At 38.7% G+C, this 17868-nt stretch overlaps 2 protein-coding genes across 4 annotated transcripts in view; both read left to right on the forward strand.

Moving 5' to 3' along the window:
* Positions 1-16080, forward strand: part of LOC103042103 (immunoglobulin-like domain-containing receptor 2) — a 49164-nt gene extending 33084 nt beyond the window's left edge. The window contains exons 5-10 of one of the 3 annotated variants that reach the window (XM_049470155.1): positions 771-917; positions 1710-1874; positions 3269-3385; positions 5091-5298; positions 5729-6548; positions 9912-16080. In XM_049470155.1, the coding sequence (XP_049326112.1) occupies positions 771-917; positions 1710-1874; positions 3269-3385; positions 5091-5298; positions 5729-6548; positions 9912-9947 (1493 nt within the window). In that variant the 3' untranslated portion in view covers positions 9948-16080. The remainder of the gene's footprint in view (positions 1-770; positions 918-1709; positions 1875-3268; positions 3386-5090; positions 5299-5728; positions 6549-9911) is intronic. The other 2 variants (XM_007254837.4, XM_049470156.1) reach the window with 2 other exon arrangements.
* tmem39a (transmembrane protein 39A) overlaps positions 1-17868 on the forward strand; it is a 149511-nt gene that overhangs the window by 78781 nt on the left and 52862 nt on the right. The window lies entirely within an intron of this gene.

Below are 17868 nucleotides of genomic sequence, written 5' to 3' on the forward strand. Positions count from 1 at the left end.
TTTGACTGCGTCCCCCAGGTGAAATAGATTTTGGTTGGTTCTGCTGCTAGTTTGACCATTCCTCCTGGATAAAATTGGGATTTTGTTGGGTTCCGATTTTGATTGGTTCATCATTGCTATTTTAGTGAGATATTTAGCTCTGTATAGATATTCTACTATTCTACTACTACTCTAATCATACATTTACCTCAGAAGAGCTACTCTAATCATACATTTACCTCAGTAAAGCTACTCTAACCATGCATTGACCTCAGAAGAGCTACTCTAATCATACATTTACCTCAGGAAAGCTACTCTAATCATTTACCTCAGAAGTGGTATTTTCGTTTACCTCAGAGTTTTACCATGCCTTGTGGGTGAAACTGAGATTTGATTGGTTGTGCCACTGAAATTGACCGTGCTTTCTGGGTGAATTGATATTTTTATTGGTTTTGCTTCTAAGTTTGATTGTTCCCCCTAGGTAAACGAGAGATTTTACTTAATTAAATAGTTCTGCTCTAAAGTTTGACCATGTCTCCTGGGTGAAGATTAGGGCTTAAAAATTGTGCCACAGAGATTGACTACGCTGCAGCTTAAACAGAAGTTTTGATTTGTTTTGCTGCTCAGTTTGACCATACCTTCTCACTGAAATTAAGATTGTGATCTTAATTTCCTTTTAACATTTCCATTATAATAACTAAGAGAGTATGTGAACAGACTTGTTTGTATGTATTAATGATTTGACTGTAAGGGAGCTTGTGGAGGTTTATCAGTTGTTTTTGTTGTTCTAGAGTGGGTGTTTGTGGCAGCTGTGGTGCTGGGCAGTATCCTTTTCATCCTCCTGGTGGGTGTGTGCTGGTGTCAGTGCTGTCCGCACTCCTGCTGCTGCTACGTCCGCTGTTGCTGCTGCCCTGAAACCTGCTGCTGCCCTCGACACTGTAAGTACATTATGCTTCCCCAGTCCTTTAGTATTAATAATGCATATTTTTGTCTGAAACCTGAAAGGCCAAACATGTTTTTTTCTAAACAGGTTCCATTTATTTATTTATTTTTACCATTTAACACTTTCAATATGCCAACAGACCAACAACATATATTTACCTCAGAACTGCTATTCAAAACATACATTTACAGCAGAACTGCTGTTCTAAAAATGAGTTTACCTCAAAAGTGCTATCCTAATTCTAAATGTACCTCAGAATTACTATTCTAATCATGCACTTACCTCAGCAGTTCTATTCCAATCACAGATTTCCCTAAGTAGTTATATTCTAATCATATACCTACCTCAGATTTAATATTCTAATCATTAAAATACCTTAGTAGTGCTATTGTAAACATGAATTTACCTCAGAAGTGCTATTCTAATTCTAAATTTACCTCAGAATTACTATTCTAATCATGCATTTACCTCAGTAGTTCAATTCTAATCATAGATTTACCTCAGTAGTTAAATTCTAATCCTATATTTACCTCAGTAGTTGTATTCTAATCATAAAGTTACTTTAGTAGTGCTATTATAAACATTATTTACCTGAGCAATTGCAATTCTAATCATGAATTTACCTCAGAAGTGCTATTCTAATCCTAAATTTACCTCAGAATTACTTTTTCCAATTATACATTTTCCCTTAGTAGTTTTATTCTAATCATAAATTGCCTATTTAATTAATTGTTGTCAGGATCACCAAAGTTATGTAATTTTTTTTTTTTATGAAAATTTCCCACAGTGTATGAAGCAGGTAAAGGTATAAAAACCATACCACCAACACCGGTCGCATTGTACCCTCCATACTACATGCCAGGCATGCCCACCATGGTGCCTATTGCTCCACCTTCTCTCATTGACCCCAAGATATCTGCTGCACCGTCTGTGGAGAATAACACCTCTGCAGGTAAGCTGTTCATACATAGAGACTCACCAATCACTGCAGCCTGAGCAGTAATGATGTGTTTGTTTAAGCCTGGTGAATTGCTCTTAGCTGACAGATATTTAGTGTAAATCAGATTAGGATCTGATATAATTCAGTAGACGTGTGCTGTAGACCATGTTTGCTATTGTGTGGCATGTTTGCTTGGTGAGTGTTATCAGTTCGGGTTATCGGTGTTCTTTTATATGAACACAGCTTTTGATAACACGGACAAAAAAGAATAAAGAGTCTTTATACTGAGTGTTTGTTTAAACTGTCTGTATCGTTTAGCACAGCTTTAATAAAGATTAAAGAGCTGTGAGAATGACTGGAGAACACGAGGCAAAGGGATTACAGTTAATAAAATGTCCTCAAAACAAATGATAAATTATTGCTGTTATTTTAATTCCTTGTTTCTCAAAAGCACTCTTTCATAGGGACATCCGAATATTTTTTTTTGTTCCACACTCTGATTAATAAGTGTTATTTCAGGGAATGTGTTGTGAAAGTGAATTAAACCCCTATATCTGCATAGATATAAGTCCTACAAGTTGATAAAGGGAACCAAGTTAAACGAATGAGACAAAAACATTATAGATTGCTATTTATTCATTAACTAAAATTATCTAATGTTTCATATTTGTAAGTGGCCACAAAACTATTGGAAGAATGTTTTGTGGACTGATGAGACCAAAGTAGAACTTTTTGGTTTGAAAGAAAAAGACGAGAAAACACTGCATTACAGCATAAGAACCTTATCCCCTCTGGTAGTATCACGGTTTGGGCCTGTTTTGCTCCATCCGAGCCATTACTGATGGGATCATGAATTCTAATATTTAAAGAGTTCTAATTGAAAATGTCAGAACATCTGTCCATTATCTGAATCTCAAGAGACTGTGGGTCATGCAGCAAGACAACGACCCTAAACACACAAGTTGTTCTACCATGAGAAGATTTTAAGAATTTAAGAAGAATAAAGTTCATGTTTTGAAATGACCAAGGCAAAGTCCTGACCCTAATCCAATCAAAACGTTGTGAAAGGACTTGAAGCGAACAGTTAATGTGAGGAAACCCACCAACATCCCAGAGTCCTCTGCTTGTAGTGAAACCAGTGTAACTAGCAAGCTATGGAACTTTAAGTGTAAACAGATGCCATGTTGAGCGTTTCAAAAACTCCCATTCATGATTCAACCAGTGACTGTAATTTGACAAATGGGTGCTACAACTTTCGCATAAGACTGTAAATCAGTTTTTGAGAGCATCTTAAAATGCCAATATCAAGAATTATGTCATTTCTGAACCTCCTAGACAAACACATACATACATACATACATACATACATACATACATATAAATTGAACATGGTCTGTCCCCTGTAGCGCACAGCGTTTTTCGTCTCCAGCCGACGCCGGATCAGAATTCGCTGAAGGTGCTGCAGTATGTGGAAAGGGAGCTGGCGCACTTCAACCCCTCTAAGACCCTCAGCAGTCATGACTGTAAGCTCTCACGTGCTTCTCGGCGTGTGACCACATGCTGCTGGCTCTGCCTGTAGAAGCTGCATGCCCTGCTGCACTCCTGCCTTCCAGCTCACTGCATGTTCTCCATCCATCATTTATGTTTTTTCTTGCTTTTCTGGGCTTCATTAGCCATTGGACATTCTGGCTGTTGAGTCTGTTGGTGATGCTCATCTGACACTGCATGTACTGTAGCTGATCGCTGTGCACTCATTTAATCTGTACTACTGTTCCACTACAGGAGAGTGTGTGAGAGGAACCTTAGCAATGTATTTGCATACATTTCAGTTTTTCTGTGTTGATCAAAAGGTGTGTCGTTTAAAAAAAAAGTAAAAAAAAAAAAAGTCAGTGGTCCAGCAGTCTAACGCGCTGCCACAATGATTAAGAGATTGCTGGTTCGAATCCTGGTCATGTTTTGCTTGCAATCAGCTGCACAATTGGCCTTGCTCTCTCTGGGTGGGTAGATGGCACTCTTCTTGTCAATCAGCACAAGGCATCTGTGAGCTGATGTATCAGAACCGAGTCGCTGCGCTTTCCTCCGAACACGCTGTGATGCTACTCGGCAATGCTGCATCAGCAGCAGTTTAAAAAGAGGCGGTATGATTTCTTGTGTTCTGGCATCACTAGTGATGGGGATATACAGCTGACTAGCAGCTGAATGGATGGGACAATTGGCCTTGCTCTATTGGGAGAAAAATGGAAGAAAATAGTAAACAAATTATATATTTAAAAAAAATCTAAAAATATTAGATATCTAAAGAACTAAGATATTAAAATTTCAATTTGTTGTACCAGGTCTTTTTAATGGAATTTAGAACACTGCTGTTACAGAGATCACACAGTGTATGAATTCCATTTTCTAAAAAAAAGAGGCTGCCTTGAAAAATCTGTGTGTCTGTGTCGCAAAATTATGAAGGACACTGTAGTTCAATTTCTTATTAGATATCAATAGTATTTGCCAGCGCTTTCAACAGTTGCTATAAAAAGATGACTTTTAAGCATAGCATATGTAGGCTACACAGACGGAATTTGAATACTGCATGCTGCAGCTTTGCAGTTTATACCATTTCACTTTGACTGACCAAATATACAGTACAGGCCAAAAGTTTGACACTTTCTCTTTTTCAATGCGTTTTCTTTATTTTCATGACTACTACATTGTAGATTCTCACTGAAGGTATCAAAACTATGAATGAACACATGAGGAGTTTTATGTACTAAACAAAAAAGGTTAAATAACTGAAAACATGTTTTATATTCTAGTTTCTTCAAAATAGCCACCCTTTGCTCTGATTACTGTTTTGCACACTCTTGGCATCATTCTCTCAATGAGCTTCAAGAGGTGGCCACCTGAAATGGTTTTCCAACAGTCTTGAAGAAGTTCCCAGAGGTGTTTAGCACTTGGTCCAGCTCACCCCAAACCATCTGGATTGGGTTCAGGTCCGGTGACTGTGCAGGCCGGGTCATTTTTGTTAAGTACATAAAACTCCACATGTGTTCATTCATAGTTTTGATGTGAGAATCTACAATGGAAATAGTCATGAAAATAAAGAAAACACATTGAATGAGAAGGTTTGTCCAAACTTTTGGCCTGTACTGTATTCTAAAGCTTGCTTAAACTCAACAAACCTATATGGATAAGGAGTAAACCTTTGTGTTGACTTCTTGCTTTTTCATTTACTGGCAGCTTGCAGCGTGTCTGAGCTCAGCTCCCTCCACGAGGCCGAGACGGACTTCCGCCAGACCTTTCGTCAGGTTCAGAAGAAAGCCCTTCCAGCCATTCCTGACCTGGATGACCCTCCAGGCCTCCTGACAAGAGCAATTTCACCGGTGCACGTCCAGAGGTCCACTCGTCACCCTCAGCGTGGCAACTGGATAGAAGATGATCACCCCAGGTATCAGTAATACGTGTATCAGATACTTTTGGCCAAAAAGTAAAAAACAAAAAAAAAAAAACAGGAGAAAATTAAGAAATTAAGAAATGTACCATTATGTTTGGTACTTTACGTATCATCACACTAATCTGCCAGAAGTCATGGGACAGCAGTATGAAGCTTGATCAGGAAAGTGTTACTTCAGGGGATAGCTTAGAAACACCCACATCTGTGTGAGTGAAGTGTGAAGCGAGGTCTGGACAATTTTTTTATGGCATAGTAACGTGAATATCCAATTTCAATTAAGGCATCGTACTTGCAGCACTGTTCGGCGTACTCAAGGTTCAATGGGATTCGTCCCTGTCCCCTTTCCCTTTTTTACGTTTTTTAAGACTTAAGTTGAAGTTTTTGGAGGTTAATTGTATCTCTGTGATTTTTTTTGTTTTTTCAGGTGGAACCCTCGTTCAGAGCACCTGCAGAGAAAGCCGTTCCTCAGAAATGGACGCACAGGGTCTCTGGACGAACTCGAGGAATTTGCCATGACCTACATGCAGCGAGGCCGGCATGGAGATTTTGACGACATGGTGGACGATTACCGGACACGTGGACGGCAGAGAGAGCGAGACCAAGACGCTTGGGAAAGAGAGCGCGAAAGGAACAAGGAGCGAGAGCAGGAGCAGGAGCGGGAACTCGACCGCAACCATCATCCACACTATAGCTCCAAACGTTATTACCCAAAAGACAGCCCGGAAAGACATGGAGAGCGGCCTCAGCCTCAACCTCGGCCTCGGCCTCCGAGCCCTCCCCCCTTACCGGGAAATGGTAAGAGACGAGGCACGTGGGACAGTGACCGGCCGGCTCCTTGCCGGGACACCGGTAACCGGGAACGCGGTGGCCGGGACTCTAAAGGAAGGGGTGCTGAGAGAGAACGAGACTACGATGATGCTCTTCTCAACAGCTTATTAGAACGCAAGGCAAAAGCTGGGAGGAGCACGTCTTCGAAAGGCGGGCGGACCGAGGAAGACTCGGACACGCCCTCTAAAACCAGCTCAAAAAAGAGCTCCCACAGCCGGTCTCCGAGCAACAGGTCACCCAGTAATCGACCGGCGGAGGAGGACGACTCCCTGCCGCCGTACACCGAGAAGGAGCTGGAGCGTTTCCGTGGCACCAAGACAAAAGAGTCCCAGCGGCCTTTCGCCTACACGCGACTCGGCCAGCCTTCACAAACAGAACAGGAAAGCAGAGAGGAGCAGAACAAGCCTCGTAAAGTGGTGAGTTATATGTAGCCCCCTTAGATACATGGATCTTCCATTAGGACACTTCAGGGACACTGATGTAGAGTTTCTAGAGTTTCTGACTTTCTCTTTTTAGAAACTATATCAGTAATATAGTAAAAAGTACCAAAAATGCACTGTTCAATATGATATACCATATTAAATATATACTGCTGAAAAGAATATACAGCTCTGGAAAAATATAAGAGACCACTTCAGTTTCTAAATCAGTTTCTCTGATTGTGATATTTATAGGAATATGTTTGAGTAAAAAAAATTATCATTTAGAGCATTTATTTGCAAGTTCATATTCATAAAGATTTAAGTTTAGAAATCAGAATTTGGTGGAATAACCCTGGTTTTCATGCATCTCGGCATGTTCTCCTCCACCAGTCTTACACACTGCTTTTGGATACATTTATGCCACTCCTGGTGCAAAAACTCAAGCAGTTCAGTTTGGTTTGATGGTTGTGATCATCCATCTTCCTCTTGATTATATTCCAGAAGTTTTCAATTTGGTAAAATCAAAGAAACTTATTATTTTTCAGTGGTCTCTTATTTTTTTTCCAGAGCTGTATAGATTCATCACCATAACAGTAGTTGTTGCACCCAGAAGAAAGTGTGCGATTGCAAAGCTTTTTGAAAAAAGGTAAAGGTTACTAGTAAAATACTGATATTAACATTATTTATAGAGATAAACATTCAGAGGTAATGTGTTACACATGTAGGGCTGGCAATGGCATATCATCTGTGACGCATCTATCCAGGCAGTGGCACTACCTTTTATGAACGCACACTTTAATGCACTATTATATAGGATGCCACAGATGCTAAGACATGATGCTATGCTACTGGGTGCTATAACTATTTTTGTTGATTATTTTACATGCATTCATATGCACTCTATAAGATTTCCTCATGCTCATCGTCTTCATCAGTTTTCATTTCGTATTTATCTCTTATAGACATTTTTTGATGAACAGAGTTCACAGTTTGATTCGGATCTAGGTTTTTCAGTCACGGTTCGCGTTGTACCCAACTTCAGCAACAGAAAGTAACCTGTACACAGGTAACAAGAATCAGTAGAGATAAGTGTTCCCTTGCATTTCAGTTTTTCCCCTAAAACTTAAACTAATTAAACCATTAACACAACTAATGTTAACAAAAATGTTAACAAACCTGAACAGTGAATATACCATAACATAGTATTGCGTATACAACATCTGTATTAGCTATCAATGTTTACCTTTTACCTAGAAAATATATAGCAGCTATGCTCCCATACAAATACTTTAGCTCTGATCATTTTGATTAAAGGAACATCCGGTAATAATTGCGAGCGAGTGTGTGAGATGGCTACAGGAGTCCAATTTTCAAACACTGGATAAGAGTTTCCTTCCCCACCTGTTCCTTGTTAGACAGCAAGCTCATGCAGGTTGCCAGATTGACATACAGTGGCAATACAATCTCTGTTGCTGATAAGTTTGCAGTGTCAAAAATGCCCATCTCTACTACTCTAGTGGTGGTGGTAATTTACTCAGCTGTGGTTAGTGAACCTTACTGAAGCTCAGTGATTACCTGTAGAAAAATAGCCAGCTCACCTGTTTCCATGGCTTCAGCACACTGTTTGCATGCTGTTGTGTTCGATATCTGGCAACCTGGTGTGTAGTAATGAGACTGGGGTAATGATGATGGCCTAAACCCACGAACCGCACAGTTCAAATCAGAGGTTTAATGATCAAAACATTTAGAAGAAATTGCTTTCTTCATTCTTCAGGTCCTCACATTAAAACAAGTGAAGAAAGGTTGATGCTGTAATAGGGGACCATTAAGGATTATATTTTTAAGTAGTAAATTGATAAAGTAGATAAAACGATCAGGATTTTTTATTTTTTTTAAGTTAAAGGACTATCAGCTATTGTCAACAGAGCTAAAGCCAGTATTTTATAACTAGAGCTGAGCACACATTCCCCATCCCCCAGGATGCCATGTGCAATAACACAGCCATGAAAGGAAGCAAGCGGGCTGGTTCAGCTCAGTTTGTAGCTGCTATACAGCTTCGGCATTTGTCCAAAAAGCTCAAAGACCAAAGACAAAATAAAACGAGAGTAAATATTAGCAGTGAGTTCAACAGATTTGGACTAAACTTGGTGCTGATATTTAGTAAGTAAATGGCAAAAGTTTGATAGTATGTCCTGAAATGTTGTCCAGAAACTGCAGGCCATGATGTGTCAGTTTGTTACAGTATCGCAAAACATTTTTACAATACACAAATCAATATTTTCTTACAACCCTAGATTTAACCCACATAACTAAACGTATATTTTTTGTGTTGTTTAGTGTTGGCGCATTTTTTTATTTTTATTTTTTCCCCATTTACATGGCCACCCAACCCACTCATTAGGACTCCCTCTATTACTAGGAGGGTGAAGACTAACACATGTCTCCTCCGACACATGTGAAGTCAGACTCTGTCTCTTTTTTTAAACTGCTGCTGATGTTGCCAGCGTGTTCGGAGGAAAGCGCAGCGACTCAGTTCAGTTCAGATACAGCAGCTCACAGATGCCTTGTGCTGATCGACAACCCCTTTTAGAGTGATTAGGGGAAAGAGCGCCATCTACTCACCCAGAGAGAACCAAGCCAATTGTGCTCTCTCAGGCAAGCTGATGGCAAGCTACATGAACAGGATTCGAACCGGCGATCTCCGGATCATAGTGGCAGCTCTTGATTCCACTGGACCACTCGGAACCCGGTATTGGGGAATTTTTAACCATGTTAGTTTACATTTCTTGCCAGTAAACAGTCAAATAATCAGTTCTGCTACGCTCTCAGCCTTCATGTACATCTCCAACCACGTGTTTCCATCACAAGATCATAAACACCATTGCACCTACAGCTGCACCACTAATCAAGAAATCAAGTGATTACATTTCCTAAATTTCCTGAATCAACTGTTTATCAACATAAAAGCATAAGTTACCGGTTTGTGCTTCATGCATCTAGCAGCAATAAAATGAGGTTTTCTAAATCAGAAAGGAAATCTTATGGAGTGCACTAAGAACCTTGGAGATCTGTATAGACTTTGCTTATTTTTTTTTATTCGCTTGGTTTATTTTCCTTCCCCTTTTCCCAGTTTGATTCCTTCATTTGAGTTGTACGTAACATGTGTGCTGTTGTCGTTAAAAAAAAAGAAAGGAAACCTGTGTTACAGCAGTAACCGACTTACAAAGCCCCGTTTTTTTCAAGTCCCTCCTGTTTTCACTGCTGGATCGTACTAATTAATCACAAATACTTTTTTTTTGCCAGCTGCTTTTGCACACGCCTCTTTCAACTTGTCTATTTATCTTCTCTCTTTAACAGAGCACTCTTCTAAGCAGAGATTCTCTCATAGTCTGACGTGGTAAAGGCCGCCAGGCACGCCGTCACGCATTGCTCCTCACCAAGCGCCTGCAGGCCTCCCTCTCCTCCGCTCACGCTTTGATGTGCACGTCGGCGTCACGGTCAGACCTCACGCAAAGCTCTGAAGATCGAAAAGTTGGCATTAAAACCAGTGGGGGGCTGAAGCTAGTGAGGACTAGTTCAAAGACGTGATACAGTGAGGATACAGTGGTGATGTTTACGAACTTCCAAGCACTTAAAAATGAAGACGATTTTTTTTTTACTTGGTGACCAAGAAACGTTTAACTGGAAAGCCAGAGGAGCAAAAGCTTACAGTTGCAAAAGATCAAGAGTCACTGCTTGTTCTTTGCTGTTACTTTTTATTTTTTATTTTATGGTACTTTCTTTATACGTATAAAAAGGCCTATTCATGCTTCTAACAAGCACAAGCACATACTCTGCTTTTTTCCCCCAGCAAACAATTCCTGGCCCAATTCTGACCCACACTTACTGCTTTTATCCAGCCCACATACGGTGAGAAATGACTGCAATGATCCACTTTTAGACCAGAACACTCAACATTGTGCTAACTGACACAAGTGCCTTAAGTGGGCCGTATTCAGCTCAGATTCTACTGCTGTCTGGGTTTGAAAAAACAGTAAAGCACCAGAACATAACAAAAGGGAAACAGTATTGTAAAATAATAAATGTATTTTGTTTTTTTATTGGTTCGATTTTTTACAACCCTAATAAAAAAAAAATAGGACACTGTGTAAAATGTACATAAATATAAATATGCAATGCAATGCGAAATGTAATGATTTAAAACTCATCAACCCATATTTTATTCACAGGAGAATATATACAGTAGGTTTAAACATGAGATTTAAACTTGAGACATTTTACCACTTTGTGAAAAGAGCTTTGTTGGGCCCCGAGTGGTCCAGCGGTCTAAGCGCTGCCACTATGAGCGAAAGGTTGCAAGTTTGAATCCCGCTCATGCAGCTTTGCCATCAAGCTGCCGGCGCTCAGAGGGAGCACAATTGGCCCTGCTCCCTCCGTCTGGGTAGATGATGTCTCTCCCCACATCACTCCTAGGGTGATGTCTGCAGCACAGGGCGTCTGTGAGCTGATGTATCTGAACAGAGCCACTGCACTTTCATCCAAGCGTGCTGTGATGCTGCTCGGCAATGCTGCATCAGCAGCAGCTCAAAAAGGAGCGGTGACTGACTTCACATGTATCGAAGGAGGCATGTCTTCACCCTCCTTTTATTATTAGTGATAGGAGGAGTCCTAGTGAGTGGTGCTAAAATGGGGAGAACAGTTGAAAAAAAAAGAAAAAAAGAGAGCTTTGATGGCAGCAGTGCGTCTCAAAAAAGTTAGGACGGGGCAACAAAAGTCTGCCAAAGTAAATGGTACTAATTAAAACAGCTAAACAAATAGAAAAAATTGCAATTAATGACTGGGTATAAAAAGAAAGTTTTAAAAAGGCAAAGTCTCTCAGAAGCAGAGATGGATGTAAAAATGCTGAAACAATTTCAATCTAAAATTGCGAAAAACCTTTAATATCCCACCGTCTACAGTACATCTACAGTACATATCATCATCAAAAGGTTCAGTGAATCTATAGAAATCTCTCTGCGCAGGAACGGGAAACAAGGCCACCAGTCTACAATGCAGTCAGTATGTACTCTGATATCTGTCTGCATTTTGCAACATCATACTTAAATAAGTAAAAGGAGGAATTCAAGACAACAAGATAAGGAGTACAAACTTTTGACGAATAGCCCATCTCCGTTCTTCCCCCAGCATTCTGAAATACAGAGCTTTTAGCCGATGCTCCCAACAGGCTTACAATGCTAGTGATGGGGACATAGCGTTGTCTGTGCTGTTGCCAATTAGCAGAGGTGGAAAGTAATGAATTACTCAAATTACTGTAATTGAGTAGATTTTATGAGTAATTTGTAATTTTTAAAGTAGTTTTTAAAATAGGTAGTTTTACTTTCCTCAAGTACATTTTGACACAAGTACTTCACTACATTGGAAAACTCCCAATTACTGAGTAAAAAATAAAATGCTGGGAAAAAACTATTGTCTAAATAAAAAATAATAATTGGGCGGATGCGCCGGTGCATGGATGCTTGCGCGAGGGATAACGAGGCAATAACGTCCTCATGCAATACAAAATGTGCCCTGCCGGACAGAGCTGTGAACTTTCAAAACTTCCACATCAAACCTGTGCAAGCATGCGGTGGTAAGTATTGCAAGTTAAAATATAACAATGGCCTGTAAAACTATAAAAAATATAGTTTATAGTCACCTATATTAGCATTTTACATTTTAACAGTAAAGAAAAAAAAGGATCATAGAAACCTATGCCACTTATTCTTGAAAATGTTTTATGGGCTGGTCTAAACAAATACTGCCTGAAGGATCCAAATTATTATGTGAAATAACAGTTCATTAAAAACAATTTAATTTATGATTTGTTGTAATGTTTTTACATCAAATAATAAAAAGTAACTATGTCACTTTTACTCAAAGTACATTTTAAATTGAGTACTTTTTTACTTTTACTCGAGTAGATTTTTAGATGGGTACTTTTACTTTTACTTGAATAGAATTTTAGCAAAGTAAAGGTACTTTTTCCACCTCTGCCAACTAGTAATTAGGTGTAAAATAGCAATTAGCATCACAACAAAATAAAGCTATATCATGAAAAGAAGGCAACACCACCCAGAAACACTGCCGTCTTCTCAGGACCAAAGCTTATTTAAATTAGACTGAGGCAAAATGTTAAAACTGTTCTTTTATTAAATTAATATGGCTTTGCCTCTCTAAGATACTCTTTATCTTATAACCAGCCATGGGAATTAGTTGCAGATTGCTTCTATTGCAGCTGTTTTTATTATTACCTCTTACTTTTCCAGCCTTTTGTTGCCCAATCCCAACTTTTTTTAAGTTGTAAATGAGTTGGACATGGGAAAATGGTAAATTGTCTCGCTTTTACATCTGACATCATGTATTCTTTGTTCTATCATGAATAAAATATGTATCTATGAGATTTGTAGAATGTAGATTTGTCACTGCATTCTGTTTTTATGTATATTTATTTACATTTTACACAGTGTTCCAACGTTTTTTTGGAATTGTGGTTGTATTTGCACATTTGTAACTGTCTTTAGTTAGCAGCACCCTCGCAAGCCTGCCCGCTCTTCCACTGCCACAAGTGTGAATGCTCTGTGTTTGCAAACCACCTGTTGATCTTTGCCCTGCAGAGACTCTCCCGAGTTTGAGGTCAGTAGAAGCATAATGGGCCTTAAGTGTTCCCCAGCGCAGACGGACTGAGTGGACAATGCAGCAACAATGAACACACGCTCTTTGTGACACCACATGGGGATGATTTCATGCCATGTTACTTGGAGTCGAGCCTCGGTCTCCTGGTAATCCATTAATGTTGCTGTGTGAGATCAGACACTGCTGACGTTGTCTTCCTTCAGCATCATCCTTTGCCACCAAGAGGCGTCTTGATATTATTACATACATGCCGGAGATCGTGCCTTGTTTTACGTACTGTAACGCTAATACTGTAAGCGCTGAAGAACCATGTTTTTTTGTTTGTTTGTTTTTTATAATAGAAAATGAACTGAATGGCACGGACATGGTCAGAAACTTGACAATGAATAATATAATGCCCTTTCTTTATTGCCTTTGAAGATTTTTATGTTTGTTTATATACATGTACCCTATTATTTTTACTTTTCAATTTTATCTAGATTTTATTTCTGTATCCAGGCTTAAGTTTCTTTTTTGATGCTGTATGCCCAAAAGCTTGTGCTGACCTATCATTAACTTAAAAAATGTTATATCATGAAAATATATTTTCCATTCCATTTAATTTTAAAAACACTGTTACTCTTCATTCCATTTCTGATGTATTATGTTACACTGTTACTCTCCATTCCATGCTGTTTATACAGTATATAGGAACTAATGCTGCATTCAGGACAAGTGGAAAGTCAAATTGGTCAAACCCCATAATTAAAACGTTCATAAAACTTCAAATATGTGAGTTTGGTGAAACATGAAAGCTCTTGTTTGGCAGCTTTAACAAGCACTTAAAAACTATTACATTAGTGTGGTAATACCGTAGTTAAAGAATTCTATCAATTAAATCATTTGAAAGTGGATGGATTATATGTCAAAACAGGAAAATAATATAAAGCATGCAGTCAAAATCTATTCTAGTATCTCTCTGCATTTTGGAATATCATACTTAAATAACTTCTGATAAAAATCTGATAAAATCTGATGTGAAATTGACTTGGGATGTAGTGAAACATGATATCAAGTATTTGGTGAATATCCCAGCTCTGTTCTCCCCAAGCATTCCACAATACAGAGCTTTTAGCCGATGCTCCCAACAGGCTTACAATGCCAGTGATAAGGGCATAGAGTTGGCAATGCAAAGCCATCTAATTCAATCGAATCTAATTTTACAACAATAAAAATAATAAAGTAACCTCACACTTTATTGGTAGTATTCTGACCATGACATTTAAAATGAGGCACTGAGAACTTTGAAAGTGCACAAGTCGATTATTAAAAAAACACTGTTTATACACACAGTACCTTGAGGTAGTTTTCTTGAAATAAAGTCACAACAATTTTAACTGACAAGCATTAATGCGAAAGAGCTAGCACTTAGAGCAGATAATAGCTAATGCTAATGCTGCTCTAGCAGTGCTAGCCGGGGTTAGCACAGTCTACAGGCCGATAATACTCACCTTTGAACAGGGAAATAGCGGTTAGCAGCTAATGCTAAGCCCCAGTGCTGGAGAACCAAATTGAAACTCCTGTATAACACTGCACTACAGTAGAATTCATACATAATGCATACTGGATTAAAAAGCGCACTGACGATTTTGGAAAGGAATTTAAGTGCGCCTTATAATGCAAAAAATAGTATAATAGTGTTTACTAGTGTTACTAGTACATAAAGCCACACAGCTGTTAAAAAAATGTCTGTTTTCAAAAATGTCATTTAAAAAATATAGTCCCCAAACAAAATGTCAACATATCATTGTTGTCAGTGTGTGTATTTCTTTTCCGTGAGATGTACAGCGCTGTCGTTTGGTATGTTTGTATGCTTGTACGTGAGACTGCGCTGGTAGTCTTGTGTTGTGTAAATTAGGCTGTGTTGTTATTGAAGATGACTCACACTCTTGTCTATTGTCTGCTGTCACATAATAGGTGTCTCTGACTGACGTCTCAATCCAGCAACACACTTACCTTTCTCCATTCAGATGTACGGTATATGCCAATGCCTGGTATTGTTCCAAGAAATTGCTGGATAATTAACCAGTCCAAACCAATACATAGTAGTCCCAGTAATATGTGTTACATTCATGTTGATGACTGATTTGTGTTCGTGCCTGCTGTCCTGTTTTACCATCGTTCTCCTTCTTCTTTTCCATCACGGACAAACACTCAATTTCCAATGTTCATGCAAAATTCCTGTTGTACTATATGAGTGTTATTGTGCCAAATTGACCTATTTATTTTGCTCCAGAAATGCTGACATGCTGCGTTTACTCCTTCCAGTTTTTTTTTTTACCTCAGTATGCACTGCTTTTTTCCTGCCAGTTTAATAAAAAAAAGTCTAAATCCAAATTCACTGCATTCATCACATTCCTGCCTGACCGTTCCCATTCCATGTTCTTGGTGTTTGAAGTGCATTGAAGCAGTGTCTCCTGGTACCAGGTTTCTGCTTCACACTTGCGCTCTCTAAAGGAGGTCTGGCAGCTAAAAGAAGAAGAAGAAAAAGAAGACGAATGCAAGGAATGCTGTTGAGCAACTTCCACATTAAGATCTAATGAATAATGACATCATCATATCTAAACACTGAAACTGTTTTTTTTTTAACTATATATATAGCAGTGTGTAAGACTGGTGGAGAAGAACATGCCAAGATGCATAAAACTGTGATTAAAACCAGGATTATTCCACCAAATATTGATTTCTGAACTCTTCTGAACTTTATGAATATGAACTTGTTTTCTTTGCATTATTTGAGGCCTAAAAGCTCTGCATCCTTTTGTTATTTCAGCCATTTCTCATTTTCTGTAAATAAATGCTTTAAATGACAATATATTTATTTGTAACATTTGGAGATATGTTGTCCGTAGTTAGAATAGAATAAAACAATAATATTCATTTTATTCAAACATATACATATAAATAGCAAAATTAGAGAAACTGATTCAGAAACTGAAGTGCTCCCTTATATATATATATAGCATATCAGCTACACTGTATGCCACAATAAATCCCACTCCCAACTTTTAAAAAAAGATAAAAATAATAAAAATAATTAAATTTAAATTTAAATGCAAACTCTGTAATGCACTATAAAAGAGCTGAAATAACCATTTAAAGCACATTTATTTTGAGTTATTTTTAGTTACTTTTGAGTGTGTTTTGGTGTGGCCCTAACCCTAATCATTCTATACAGCTTGTCCAGCAGCATCATAAACGAATGAACACACTTGTGGGTGGAGCTTTGGCCAGTCACTTTGCATTTGTTCCACTTCAAAACCCAAATTTACCAAAAAAAAAAGAGAAAAAGGTTGAGTGGACCATGTGGAATTCAGCGAAGAGGAAGAGTGGAGGAAAGAGGAAAAATATGCAGGCCTTCTTTGGGTCTGGTGTGGAAAGCGTGTACAATAGCAGGAAATGAACCGACTTTGGCCTTTATTGGTTGGAACAGTTGGGTATACAGGCAAATAAGGCTGTATAAAAGTCTGTATATACTTGCTCAATTAACATGCACTAACACCACTTAATCCCTAGGAGCTTTATTTTCCAACTGTTCTTAAGAAGAAGAATTTATAACTTACATCCACTTATTGAGCTTTCTCCAGCTTATTACTTAGATTTGTTCAATTTCTGTGGTTTAAAAACACTCCACAAAGACTTTAGCCCTATATTGCACCCTGCACAAAGTTTGTCGAGATGCATATTGATATCTTACAACCTGCCAACAATTTATTTTCACTCCTTGTGCCTGTGGCATTTAAGTATCAAAGACACTTGTGTGAATAAATCTACACAAATTGGCATGATGATCTGGAAATGAGGTTTGTTCGGGTAAATTCCTGGCGTATAGCTATCTTGGCAATGGAAAACGCAGGTGTGCCACTGACTGATTTAAAACCCTGACAACAGTCAACTGTCAGACATTCATTACTATCTTGGCAACGCAAGAGCACTAACCATCCTCAGCACATGTACACCCCCACTGGTTACACACACACAACGACAGGCAGCAGTGCACAAACCCAACTTTTACGTTAACAATAAACAGAAAAAAATATATACATAAACTACCTGCTCACATACCTTCACAGTGTGAACAAGCAGCTCAGTTTTCTCTGCTGAGAATTGTAGAAGTGCTGCACTGTTAAAATACCAATCTGCCAAGGTCAGAGCACACCTGGCTCTTAAAGGGAATGGAAGTGAAATGTTGATTGGTTTATTCCACATTAAGCCCAAAAAACACACCCATGAAAAAAATTAAAGAAATAGTATATGCCTTTCGCGCATTCTGAGCTGCACAAGGTGTACTTTTTCCATCGTTACAATAGCGAAGACACATTGACACATCCTCAATCAAGCTGCACAGTGTACGGTTGGTGGCTTGCGTATAGATTGCTAAAAAAAAGTGCCCGTATACTGTTAAGATTTTTCTCAGGAACATGTTTAAGTAAATTCTTAGGAAGATACTTGTGCACAAGGCCTTTTATTACGTAAGCAGATGCCGCAAAACTGCCCTTACAAGGATTAATGCAGCCTACATCTGTTTACTGCCAATATTTAAAGAAAGCACTGAATAGCCTCATAACTTTGTCACTATTTGAACACAGGCTTGCGAACTCTT

The sequence above is a fragment of the Astyanax mexicanus genome, chromosome 21 (assembly GCF_023375975.1).
Source record: "Astyanax mexicanus isolate ESR-SI-001 chromosome 21, AstMex3_surface, whole genome shotgun sequence".
In the NCBI taxonomy this organism is placed as follows: Eukaryota; Metazoa; Chordata; class Actinopteri; order Characiformes; family Acestrorhamphidae; genus Astyanax; species Astyanax mexicanus.